Source organism: Acanthaster planci, linkage group LG04 (genome assembly GCF_054643075.1).
Source record: "Acanthaster planci isolate LZ-2023a linkage group LG04, COTS_SCS, whole genome shotgun sequence".
In the NCBI taxonomy this organism is placed as follows: Eukaryota; Metazoa; Echinodermata; class Asteroidea; order Valvatida; family Acanthasteridae; genus Acanthaster; species Acanthaster planci.
In genome coordinates, this window is record NC_141780.1 from 17,714,711 (window position 1) to 17,728,680 (window position 13,970).

A 13,970-nucleotide genomic window follows, 5' to 3' on the forward strand; every position below is an offset into this window, starting at 1 on the left:
TCATTCACACATGAAGACAACACAGGTGCTGCACTGGGACGTGCACTAAATGCATAACCTAAAAATATCAACGCTGATTTCCCAGTGATGGAAACAGCTGGATTCACATCGCAGAGTGCAATACATTTCGCGCAAAAAGTCCGACAAACATGAAACTGATGAAATGAAATTTCTTTTTACATCATGCCTAACAATGGCCATACAACCCACCCCCACAGGCCACTGTGCACCGCAGCGTGCACGCAGCATGGATCGGAAGCCGACCCCGGCCCCACAGAGCGGCTTCAAAGCACAAATTAAACGTTTGACAAAGAAAAGTCGTCCCCAGTTTCTTGTCCTAGTTTCGTGCAGCATGAGGCCCATGGATCATGGAAAAAATGAGGTTGCTGCAATTTGGTGGAATTATATAGCACGTGTAGTTCGGTACAGTACACTACGAGTGCATACATATGTATTCAATGAACGATAAGTGGCACCATAAACTACACGTAGGCACATGCACCCCAAGCATGATACCTCCACATGTACGTAAGCATGTGTTAACTTCTTTCATTTTGTGGTGATCAATGCGCAACAAAAATGCTGAAAGCCCCGTCCAAATGTACCGTGAAATGGAAAATGGCACAGAGATATGCCATGGCTAAAACAAGAGAATCGGTCAGAAAACATCGTCCTGTACTGTGAGTTATGTAGATTGCAAGAGGCCAAAATCAAAGCCATCGGAAATTTTTGTAATAATACTGCCCATTTATTTTTTGGCAGGTCGATTTCATCAAAATGCTCATCAAATGACAATATGATCAGCAAATTTGCCAATCAATTTTATTTTATTTCCATCCATTATTTCCATCCTACAAGGAAAGAGACAGGATTTACCCTGTTATGTTGCAGGGAAAGTTTCCTATAAATGCCTCAATCTTCCTTCCTGTATTGAGGGCTGTACCGTCCACACTCACAACAGTCCCACCAGCTTCCGGGCCAAAGCGAGGCTCAAAAGATGTAATCTTAGGATCCTGGTAATGAAGAATATTTAATCAGAAAACCTAGAGTTTGTTAAGCTGGGCAAACCCTTCACCGTGAACTGTTTTTACAAACCAACCTACAGGTATCACGCATCCTACATGCATATGTTCCTCAACAGAAAGGAAGTGGTCACTGCAAACATACTTGAATGTACTTTTTCCATGGCAAGAAAGGTTAACCCGAAATAGAGACAATATCTCTTCATTTCTTTTATTTTTCCACATTAACTCTGGCTGCTTTAAAGATTTCTATTCAAGGCCTTGCTAAAGAGTTTGTCCCAAAGACCACCTTCCAGTAAGTCAACAAATATTTTTCTTGTTTAACGGCTCCATGTCATGCCTAAATATAACCCTGCCCAACATAATATGATCACATCCTAAAGAAAAGCATGAACATTGACCCAACCCAACAAAGTATTTCCTGCTAATCTGACAACAATGTAAAGACCTCTGCACTTCGGAACACAGCATCTGTGATATGCACTTCTTTTGAGTGCACAATGCATACCTTTGTTGACCTTTTCCTAACAAAGCCAGTCGCTGAACTGGGACGGGACGTGAAAATTTGGTCTATCTATCTGTGGAATGCTATTTTTCCACCTGTGGTGCATTCCATCTATCCATACGCAGGGGTTTCACAGCCAATATAGTGGCATTAGCACTCACTCTGCCCACTTGTAATTTCTGGCGACTGACATTCAGTTCTTCCTATGTTTGATAAGTTATAGACTAATGTTTTTTATTCAATTCCAATTGAATTACATACAGTTTGATGTGAATTTAACCAAATGTGGGGTTCAGGAGGAGTAAGTTGCTGTACTTTTTGCTTGTTCTCAATAGTATGAAATCATTTTCCGAGTTCTGACGAGTACATGTATGAACAAAAACTCACCCTCTCAGCTGTTTACAATCTCTTCCTTTCACAATTTTCAGTCAAAAATATTCCTTGTAGTTGTTGAGTGCAGACAAACACATGTACACGTATAACATATCACCCACTGAACACGGTTTACAATCCCTATCAAAATTTTCAGTCAAAAAATCCCTTTCGAAAAAAAATCTGAAAAATCAACCAAAAGTACTGCCTTTTTAGAAGGCTTTCCTTTCCCTATTGTAAACCATGATTTGGGTTGCCTTGGATGGATTATAAGAGTGAGGACAAGAAAGATGAGTACTGAATGACTTACAGTGAATCGAAAGTTGACAGTTCCTGAGCTGTCCTGCTGTGAACCATCTGCCCCTGTGATTGTCAAAGTGACCAACTCACTTCCTTCAGTTTCTGGTCTCGTCTTGCAGCTGACACTGAAATACAATAATAAGGCTCAATAAGCCTAACAGTAGGTAATTAAGAATACTCCAACACTGCATGTAATCTATCCCAGCAAATCTACTTTCAAATGAAAGCAAAAACCAGAGGGCAGATTACTCAATAACTTATATTGAAAATGACCAAACAGCATTTCTACCAGCCAAACATGCTGGTATTTTTATAAAAAAATTAATTTTAAGTTTCTGGCAAAATAATATTGAAATACTGTCAGAAAAACACAAACACAGCAAACCTAGAGCTTTAATTTATAAATGGCTCTTTATCTGTAAAGGGAAATCAAACTACTGTCCTTATTTTAAAATGTTCATGTCTTACCTTGATCCAATAACATAATCAGAGTCCAATCCATCCAGGTCACAGCGTTGATTGCCAACCATCACAGCTCTGACATCACCAAACCGTCGACCAATGTCCGTTCCCATAACAGCGAGGATTGTATTGCCTTGAATCGGTCCAGTCAAAGGAAAAACCTGCAAAGTAGTTTTTATTTAACAATACAACAACAACAAGCGTCATGCTAAGGTTCACATAATATTAAGGTCTATTAGTAAATCCTAAACCCCTCTTAAAATTCTGCTGTGAAAGTCATAATTCTTTTGACGTCAACTCACATGCAAGGCTCTGTCTAATCATTCAAGGCAAGTCATGGAATGCCTGATGAAGATGAAAGCAGTATCGTGCCATCATGAGAATATCACATGTAGAAACCTTTAACAACAAAATGTTGACGCAGACCCCACACAATAATACTTGGAAAGATAGCTTACTTACTACACAGAAATATTTAACCAACCTCTAAAGCCTGATTATAAACTAAAAGTCCATCAACCCACCTCACTGAGAACTGGATCAGGGCAGTTCACTCCATTATACAAAGTCACAATATTTTCAGTGCAACTTTCATTCAGTTTGCAAACACCTGACACGGTAGGCACGGCACCGCACCACAGACATCCAAGCTCTGGACGGGCTGTAACACATCGACTGCAGTCTGGTTTCTGGACTTCACATTTGTACAATGTCACTGTCAATAGCGGAGCATAAATTTCAAACAAACATAAAAGCCCCGTCTTGCAATATTTCACAGCGGATATCAAGACACTGTGAGAAATGTAACGGTACTGGTAAGCGAGAGGTCATGGGTCAATTGCCAAAGTCCCACCCGAGTAAGCTAAAAACTCAATTCCCCCTCACTCAAACAGGCCAGCTGACTCATCAATGGTCGGTGGCCGAGAGATAAACACTGGTGAGCAGGAGGTCTTGGGTTCAAATCCTATCAGAATAAGCTTTAGAACTTTTCTCAAGCCTTAGCACACTGACTATAGTGTTGTATGTTTACAAATATACATGGGACCAAGCACCAAACATAACATTTGATGAGAAGGACCATTTCAATGCAACCTTTAACTCTGTAAGAACACTCCTCTAGTAGACTTTAGTAGACTTAAGATTTGCTAAATAACAAAGCATGTTGATTGATAAATAGTGTTAAAAACCCTTTCTCTGTAACCTACCATGAAACTCATAAATGTCATCTAGGATATGTGGCAAGCCATTCATGTCAGTCCAAGTCACCGTCAATCTCACTGCAAACTCCGGTTCATTATCAGAGGAGTAGGTATACTGTGAAATGGAAATACACAAACAGATAAATACATATCGCATTTCACCCAGAATTGAATGACATAATTTCTTTCAATCTCCCTGGTTCTGTAATGTAATCTGACAGATGAGTTCTGTTCTTATGAATACTACAGCAATAACAATAAACATTGGTTACTCTTGAACACACAACTCACAGCTTTCTCGTTGCATGTGATATTATTTCCGTTTCGCACTGCACCAACAGTCTCAGGCGATCCATCCACATCTAAACTGCACTGAAAGTTTATCTGCAAGAGTGGAAAAAGAGAAAAAAACCAACTCTTTTGAAGTAAAAAGACAAGAGCATTTTTCATGGGCCAAGAACAAAGATGCACAAGCTAGAAATGTAGATTCATGTGCAGTATGTATCGAACGAGTATAAACAGAAGAATTTTTCTCACAACCCTACTATGTCTCCAAGAACGGGAAAAGTAAACATGGTCCGAGTCCGACAATTCACCTAAAATTTTAGGAACACAGGAATTGTTTATTCCCATCTAACCTGAGATCAGGCTTCTAAAAAGGGGAAACCCCTTCATGAGGACACACGAGGCCATTTTTATAACACTTTTTTCGACAAATGGTATTCTTTTCCTACAAAAACTTGGAAGTTTTCCTCTTTCTTGGGGGCACGCATGACATATTTCAAGATATACTTTGCGACAGGATATGCTCATTTCAGTTACATGCATGACAAAATTGAGAGTTTCCTGTGTATAAGTCATGACAGACGGGGGATAAGAGAACATTTCTTGCATACATGTGATCGACACTATTGGGAGGTTTTGTAATTTTTTGGGGCCTGATACCAGGAAGAGAACGATACATGAAATTGCCAGATGTTATTGCAACGGCACAAAGAACTAACCCCAGTTTCAGCTGGCAGATTTTTTGTTGTGACGGTTATACTCCTCCTGACGTCATTAGGGAGCAGAACCTCACTAGTCTGGTTCAGCAGCTGAGGGCAAAATCCTGGTCCTTGCATTGGGGAAGAGGCTGGATTCTGTAAGTTCACAAACAAACAAACAAACCACCCCAACAAACAAACAAACAAACAACAACCGTTAGTAATCACCTCCGTTTCCTCCCACTCAAAAAATAAAATTCTTCCCTGTTTACAATTTCCAGCAACTCATTACATTTGTTGGAAAAACAATAGCTGAAATACAAACTGATAACAGAAAGAAGAACCAAAATTAAGGATACTTATGGCCATCAACAGTGCATTTTGTAACCCTAACCGGTTAGGGTTTCCACAGCCAAAGTACAAAGCTCTCATGCACTCAACCAAAGTGTCTGCATTCATAGGATTTCTTGAAATAAAAGTCAAAGGAAACCTATGAAATAACACTCTTCTGCCTGGCCTTGTCTAATTTAAAATTGCAATGTCTCTTCATATCCAATAATTTTGAGGACTTAAAAACAACTAAACTCCACGTGTTTAATGTTTGTAAGAGTTGAAGTTAAGATCCTTACATTTTCTCCAGTAATGATGATTTCATTAGCTTTAGTACAAGTGGAGCTTTCATGAGTACATCTGTTATCAAACACACACCAGTCACAGGCCCAGCGACTACCAACACAGGATACACAACTACATGTACGAAAACAAACGACAAAAGAAAACCTTGATATTTATACAAGTGATTGCACCAAATCAAACAACAGGAAAATGATCTGGCACGGGTCAAAAGGAAATCAGTGCACACAGAAAGGAAACACATGTCCATTTGACTGAAAAACAAGATTTTGGACACTAAATGGAATGCGTACTCACGTAGTATGAGTCGAGCAGTTATAAAAGTTAAAGTCGGTGTCAATGAATCTAACAGAAGTTTCAGAAGACCAGACCCCCACATCAACTCTGACCGAGTCATCTATTACAAATAGAAAAAAGATCATCCAACCCTTCAGCAACAAATTATGTTTCTTATAAAATTGTAATTCATTACTGAAAAGACTGTAACTTATAAAGCCCTTTCATCTTAAGAGTTCAAAAAATAAAAAGTGGTTTGAGAAATGACTTGCATTTCCAAAAGAATCTGAACAAATTCTAACCGAATTCAAATTACGGACAAGGAAGCAAGGAGAAATTATTTTACTGCATGTTCAATATCCTTTGAAACGTACCTCCTTGTGGAAGGCGCGGTATCTGACTACTTGGAGGAGAGGTACAATTGAGCACATCACCGTTCTTTGTAGCTGGTGTTTGGTATGACCCAAAGTAACACGCATAACTCTCATCAGTCTTGAGGTCGGGTAACTGCTGCACTGTCAATTTTATCTAAAAGCAACACTTGACTTGATAAAGACGTTTTCAAGAACTCGAGGCAAGTCCAAGAACCTCATTCCACAGACACAGGTCACCCAAATTTAAACACATGCTTGCTTCCCATACCCAACATGGACATTACGTTTTTCTTCCGTGGCCTAGAAAACTTGGAAAAAATGATCTTTTTTCTATACGATAATTCCTTCGAGCTAGATTTTAAATGACAATTTCCTGGACTGTTCCTCTTCATTTTGCTACAAATAACCCCAGACCACAAATGCCTTTAGGCATTTCCTTTAGAAAGAGGAAATCACTGCATGGACATGAGTGAGCCCACATGTCTTCTAACACTACATGCTAACCCTACATTATGTGGACTACCTTTGTTTAAAGTTTCAAACTATGTATGCTATGCTATGTGCACTCATACACAAACTGAAAACTTCTGAATAAAGTTTACATTTTGAACTGGACAATCATTGATGACGGAATCTCTTGTATGTTAGTCAACAAAAGCAATGCTGAATTGCACCAATCAGAGAATATTCAAAATGTCATTTAAAATCTCTGTAAATTACCTTGCGGAATTAGACCTATATGTGTAAAAAATCTTCTCCTGACTATCCATGAAATAATCCCCCTATGGACTGATTTCATAAAAGTAATGTGTTGCAGATGTATTTTTAAGGAAGAAAGATGTTCATACCCTTTCGTGTTGTAGAATATGACTTTGAAGGAAGTTAACCTCTGAGAAATCTGACCCTACTTTAACTATGAATAAGATAAAGACATGAGATAATTCCATACACATCTGATTTAATTCCACTTTTGATATCGATCAAGTGCTTAAATGGCCAGAAGCATAATTTGTCTTGACATGGGTGTCACTCTGGCGCAAAACACTGCTGACATGTAATGTGTTGTCCATTGAGAACCTGTGCGTCAGATTTCTTGTAAACATTCGTCCAACAACCAATATTAGTAACTTTCACCTGTTGTTCCGTGACAGTGATTGACAGACTGTCGTACGGAGCTACATCGGTAATATTAATGCACTGAGCAGCGTTGTAGGCCAACCAGCGAGTGGGTACATCTGGGGAGTCACAGTCGGAATATCTTGAACATCTATGAGAATAATTTAATGTCAGTGTACAGTGTGTCTTGGCAGCCATCAGCGACCAATGACCAAGTTCCTTTTTCTTTTCATGTGAACTCATTTTGTGTTTACTTTATGTTGTCTGTACGCTTTTCTCTTCTGTAAGCTAACCTAAGAAGCCAAAGATTTGTCATCGGAGGGCAATTACTCTCATCAGACATTAAGCAGATAAAAATTGCTGACTTTTCCTTTAACAGGAAATTGGTGTGTGTGGCATCAGAACTTTTTATATGTATGACAATTAGTGCTTTATTAAATATAACTGAAATATGAACAGTTCAAGGGTAGTCATCACTGAATGGGTTCAAGGCTAATATATAATGCAATGTAAAAACATTCCAATAGCAGACGGCCATAATCACTGTAATTTTACTACTGGATAAAAGGACGTTCAGTTCCATTAAAAAGACAAATCTGAAAGGCCGTGCAAACACCACCAAGATTCAGTGATTGACAACTGACAAGTCAAAGAGGCATTCTCTAATACTCGACTCTGCCCAAATAAACTGAGTGGCTGACTGACTGACCAATCCTCCCACATAAATGAAGGTGAAAAACCAACAAACTAGGAAGCTGAGGACATCCTCTGTGACTTACTTTCTTTCCAGTGTGCACCATCCACAATATGGGTCTCCATCATTCCCTGCATCAGTCCCAATACACGCCTCACAGTTGGTATACTGACCACAGTTCTCAGCACGCATTTTGATCAACTGTCAGGAGAGAGCAGCAAAACTTCAAGATAGCAAACGTCTGCCCTAAATCAAAATACCTTTTGTACAGACATGCATGTCTACCTTTGACCAAAGCAAACATAATTGCAGTTGGTGGCCTTTAATGAAACACCTACATGTATCTGCCATGATGGTATTTACTTCAACAGTTTATCTCCAACTTCCTGTTTCAATGGCCATAATGAAACAAGGAGAAAATTCTGAATGTCACATTTGCATTGAATAAGAACATTTAAGTTCTCTCTAAAAGTAATGAAAAACAACTTAATTGGTGTAGGGACTAATACTAAGGATGCAAGTCTTGCTTTTAATGACTCTACCATAAGAGTCTAGAGAAGCCTCTGAAATGAAAATTGTTTAGAGAGATTTAACTCACTGGACATTGCTAAATGTGGTACGTAAATGTACCTAGAAGTCTTGGGTTACATTATGGAATATTGTTAGTTGTATTAAAGGCATTTGAAAGTACACTGTATGGTGTAATTATAATTTCTACAGACATTTTACAGAAATTGTACAATTTTGTTGTAATATGCCAGGGAAAAATGCCTTCAATCATACAGTTGGTTCAGAATACCTTTTGTTCAGTGAGTACATGCATCTCTCTGCTTGTGCCATTTATCTTGACATCTGTTAATACTGGGCTGGTATCTAGAGGCACTCTCTCATACAATCTGGCTGTGGTCTTATCCTCAACGTGAACCTGAACAAATGAAACATGGTGAGATCAATGCTGCTGATAACAGAAGGGTTTGCTAATGTGGCTCAAACAAAAAAATGAAGTCTTTCCAAACGAATGTATGCTAGGTGCTTTTTCCGTCTTTAATTGGGTTAATCATCTACATTTCACACGATAAAATTCTGACTGTAAGCAAATTCATATAAGCAAAATTTCCCTCAAAAAGATTGCTTGAAATTGTACATGTTATAATCCAGTCTTGTTAACAAGCCACGGGAACATGCACACTTACATGTAAGTAAATTTAAATCAAGCAAGTCTTAAATTTATTATAACCTTCAGAAGATTTCCACTTGATGTGCCAATGAAAGCCAAAGTTTGGTTGACCTCGATGCTGGTGATAACTGATGACATCAGAGTCCCTGCAAAACATTTCTTTCTCATGTTAAATCTCTCAGAAACTCAAAATGTCACAAATTTGTACAAGAAACTGGTGGTTTGAGAAAGCAAACAATTGAACAAATTACCGGGCTGTTCAAGCAATGCTGTAGATGAGACAGGAGTGATCCCTTTGGCATACTTGTACAGCTGAGTCATGCCATCAGCAACAGGATTACACAAATAATTATCAGGTTGAACGCCCTGTGAATTGAAAATAAACAAAATGGCTCCCTCACTTGCCCTCACAGGAACATTTTGGAAAAAGTACATGTACATAAAGCATTTACAATATCAGAGCACAGTCATTTTTTGTACTCTTTCTCACTGTATTCCATTCCCAATTCGTCATATTCCCAGAAAAAGGTCGTAAGCGCGCTTACACCCTTGAGCCGGGATTCCGGGAAGCATGATCACAGCAGAAAAAATGTTCCCTGCAAAAGGGCGTAAGAAACATACTCTCTTTATTTAGTAAAAACAGATAAAATTTACAACAAATCAACATAGGCTGTTCAAAAAGCAATCTTTGAACAACTTATTAAACAACTTGGGAACTTTTAAAATATTTTTGTGGAAAGAAATCTTTATATTTCATTAATTTAAACTAAAACAGGTGCATACATACATCCCTTTTGCAGGGAAAAGTTTCTTTTTCAATGATCATGCTTCCCGGCAAAAGGGCGTAAGTGCTTACGTCCTTCTTCCAGGCACCCAACGAATTATCATTTTCCTCAATTAGAAGTACATGTACATGTAATCAAATGAATTACATTTAATTTATGATCCTGTTGATACGTGCATGCAGCGTTGCTTACAGCAGTCTGGTCAACACTGTATTCATCACAATTGGAAGCTACACGACATGTATATCCATACCAACCTACCCCATGCTACATGTATAAATAAATACCCAGGACCGTTTAGCCATTCCTGTCGGTTGACAGCTTGTCACATGACCAGCGCACAAACTGATGCAGTCTGCACCACACAAGTGCTGAAGTGAAATTATTGAGCACAATTGTTGAAAATTTGTTATTTCTAAACTTGTTCTTACTTTCTGATTCAAAAATCACATACACATTTATGAATGGGAAAAATTAATGTGCTTGGCTGGCTGTTTCTTAATTATCATAGTCACCTCCATTTTTCAGTGCTGGTCTTAAATGAAAGTTTAAAACTAGCGAAGCACACATCTATTCCCTTATTATAGAAATTCTAAAAAGCGACACTGATACTGCATACTACTACATGTAGATGTACGTGTAGAACCCTGCAAATCCTTCAGAGTATGTTGTACCATTCTGAATACAGCCCCGCACTGCTTCTCTGAAGCCACCCGAGATATCAATCATCCTGTACTGTACACACACAATGCTGAGTGATCAGTATACGTACACGTAGGTGTACCATTTGTCTGATTTAGTCTACTTACCGAAAACATTCTGCAGAAAGAACCATCCAAGTAGCCTACAGAGTATGCTGTACCATCCTGAATACAGCCCCGTACTGCTTCTTGGAAGCCAGCCAAGATATCAGTCATCCTGTATACACACAATGCCGAGTGATCGGTTGGTACATCACTGGTACCCGGTGCTCCTTGGTTCTTGGCAAACACAGCATACAGCACCTGCTCATCTGCAAGTAGATCCAATGATGCGGCTAGATCAGGTCCTGCTGGTCCAAAGTGAGCTGCTTGCACCAAGCTGTACGCACTACCATCTGATTCATTGCACTGGATGGTGATTTCGGTGTATGCATCCAGATTTGGGCCTGTTTGACAGACTCGGTTCATCTTTGAAACATAGTGAGCAGAATTCAGATCCTCTTTCTGGTTGGCAACAAAATATGTGAATCCATTATGGCTAAAGGATGCAACATATGTAATAAAAAAACTTTCAGATTGGGCGGCATCATTGAAAAATATTGCATCCTGAACTTCTTTCCGGGCTTTTAATATAGGATTACTGCTGAGGTTTCTTCTCACGATTGAAGAAAAACGTCCGGTAGTGTCCACCCTTTCAACACTGTACGTAGCAGCAACATAAAGCATTTCATGTTCCCCTCTTCCCGGTGCAATCAGACCAACAGTGGTTTCACCCTCAAACCCTGCTACATCGTGGTCTGATTCACTCATTACAAATCTAATGTCCTGTAACTGCCTCAACTGACATATACCATCAAACACACCACCACAGGTTATCAACCCATTTGGCCGAGTACTGTCAACCACCAGTATCTTGTTGTAGTTATTTGTACGACGACACGGCATCCCATTGTTAGGCATACTGTCATCACACGTTGAAGCATTCTGTATCTGTTCCAACCTACTATTCAACCTGTACAACCAATTGACAGCTCCAACATAGACATCACCATGATCACTCAAGGTGAAATGGTTGAACGTTTGGGCTCGAGGTACATCTTCTTGATCAGGATTATTGAAGCTGGTTAGCTCATAGGCTGACAGATGTCTTTGCTGCATGTTGGCTGATACCATAAAAACATTCACACAGATGATGCCAACTACATTTATCAAAAATAAAGTACTGTGTCTCAAAAGGGGTTCCATGATGCTTACTTACTCCACGAATAATTTGTGGATTGTTGATGAGACAAGAATGCACTTCTCCCTCATGTAGATCCTTATTCACAGACAGTCAGATCCTGTAAAAAAGTGTGAATTTATGATAAATATGATGTTATTACAGGCAGTTTGGATGGTGGGTCCCTTAACCCACTATTCTTCCTGCAGAGTCTGTACATGTATGTTGAAGTTAATGTTCTAGTAAACGTACCACAGAGTTAATGTACATGTAGTCTGGGGAAGTCAAGCTTAAAAGTTATACCTTCCAGCCTCACGTGTACCGGGTACCACTTCAAATCCATGACTAACAAGAATGTAGAAGACGGTAGAAGATGAAGACAGATTTGTTCTATAAGCACAACAGACTGGTACACAAAGGATGACACTGGACCATTGATAAATGTACATGTACTTTGTACCACCCAACACAAAGATTACATTCGTTCATTAGGTGCTTGTGATTGTGTACATGTTTTGCTTTTCAGTTTCCTTTTTCAATATCCTGCACAATGTCTATGATACAGCATAAATTACTCAAAACACTGACAGTGCTCTGTGATTTACCAGTATGTTATTATAGGAGTGACTATGATGATACTGGGTCCCCTCCCCTTGCACAATGTTTCTGCCAAACAACTGTCATGCAGTGGAAACAACTAGGGTACTTGTAGCTATACAGAGCGATAACTTGCTGAGCCTGCTGGGCACATCCATCTTTGTGCAGAAACCTACTGAGAATTTAAAATGTTGTATGGCGTTTTTAAAGCTATTTGCACCGGTGTTCCATCAGAATTTATCAACAAAGCCAATACGCCAATAATCTAAACACACATTTAGTCAAAAAGCGTTTCGTTCTGCTCACTGTAAAACCAAAATGCATGTGCAATTATACTACAGCTTTTTAACATACATGTATATCTAATTATGCTACTGACAGAAAACTGTCCTTGCATTTAGAGTACATCACTGGAAATTCTTGTTTCAAAATTTTCATTACATGTATGTTCTACAAGTATGCAGTGAACATGAAGGAAAAAAGTTATACCTGTGTCTCTAATACATACTATTTTTCACAGGCCCAGAACAGTAACGTGACAGGGCAACATACATTTAACTGCATGTTACACGAACCTTTAGACATCGCATAGTCTGCAAACGTTGTAGGATACTACATGTACACGTACTATACAGTAAACGTGCACAAGCATTGCACGTACGTCCCTGCAGTGTACAGGATAATGCAGGGGCTGCTAATTGCTGATGTTCATTTGTCACCATTTATTTCCCACCAAAAACAAGTGAAAAGCACACAGATGTGACAAAACAATTGTTGACTGCTGTGATGTGGGATGTGACATTTTAAACATATCCTGGGGTGTACATTCATGTACATGTAGCACACTCAGCTTTGCCTCGGGCTGCTAGTGAGTCCCTCAGGGAGTCCCTCAGGTTTTCAAAATACCATATCCCATAAAACCCAACCCCTATTTGGGACTTCAGGCACTGCTTCCAACAACTGCACAGTATTACATGTACCTGGAAATTTAAACCATTTTGAGTAGTTTTTATTTACACATTGTGCGCACAGCATAATTCAAAATATGGACGACAGCAAAACATAAGTTATCCGTGCCAGTAACTCGGCACTTCCGGTTGACGTAAGATCAAGCGCACCCCCTGGAGTTAGCAGTCCAATGTTTTGCTTTTCCTCCAGGTTGATGAATGGATTGACCGTGAAGTTTCTTTCCCTTAGAAATTCCACAGGATTGAATCATGAGTGTACAATTTATTTTGTTATGGTCTAAACTACCAGCAAATGTTTGGCCTGGGCCCAAGGAGCATCTGGGCTATTTTGTTGTACTTTTGTAGAACCAAACATTGGAATATGTAATCAATTGGAAGGTTTAATATTTGAATATATTATAAAATATTCATTCTAAATTTTGAGTGGATATGACAGTAACACTTGTGTATTCTCAATTAGCGTCTAAGTAACTTGACATGTCAAAAATTAATGTTCAAAGCATGCAGCGATTCGTAGAGTCCAAGTTACTCCAATTCAACAGGGGCCTACAGCAAACATGGAGGTAGTCTTTTCCTACCTCCATGCA

At 39.1% G+C, this 13,970-nt stretch overlaps 1 protein-coding gene across 4 annotated transcripts in view; it reads right to left on the minus strand.

Moving 5' to 3' along the window:
- The window catches only part of LOC110987194 (plexin-B-like), a 42,611-nt gene that overhangs the window by 15,673 nt on the left and 12,968 nt on the right, over window positions 1-13,970 (minus strand). For 2 of the 4 annotated variants that reach the window (XM_087135595.1, XM_087135593.1), the window contains exons 2-17: window positions 10,708-11,939; window positions 9,365-9,479; window positions 9,174-9,259; window positions 8,736-8,861; window positions 8,022-8,137; window positions 7,261-7,393; window positions 6,127-6,280; window positions 5,774-5,873; window positions 5,473-5,590; window positions 4,865-4,999; window positions 4,152-4,244; window positions 3,867-3,975; window positions 3,186-3,376; window positions 2,668-2,822; window positions 2,210-2,324; window positions 877-1,013 (exon numbers count right to left, since the gene is read on the minus strand). In XM_087135595.1, coding sequence (XP_086991721.1) covers window positions 877-1,013; window positions 2,210-2,324; window positions 2,668-2,822; window positions 3,186-3,376; window positions 3,867-3,975; window positions 4,152-4,244; window positions 4,865-4,999; window positions 5,473-5,590; window positions 5,774-5,873; window positions 6,127-6,280; window positions 7,261-7,393; window positions 8,022-8,137; window positions 8,736-8,861; window positions 9,174-9,259; window positions 9,365-9,479; window positions 10,708-11,844 — 3,020 coding nt within the window. In that variant the 5' untranslated portion in view covers window positions 11,845-11,939. Of the gene's footprint in view, window positions 1-876; window positions 1,014-2,209; window positions 2,325-2,667; window positions 2,823-3,185; window positions 3,377-3,866; window positions 3,976-4,151; window positions 4,245-4,864; window positions 5,000-5,472; window positions 5,591-5,773; window positions 5,874-6,126; window positions 6,281-7,260; window positions 7,394-8,021; window positions 8,138-8,735; window positions 8,862-9,173; window positions 9,260-9,364; window positions 9,480-10,707; window positions 11,940-12,121; window positions 12,138-13,970 lie in introns of those variants that run through there. The other 2 variants (XM_087135597.1, XM_087135594.1) reach the window with 2 other exon arrangements.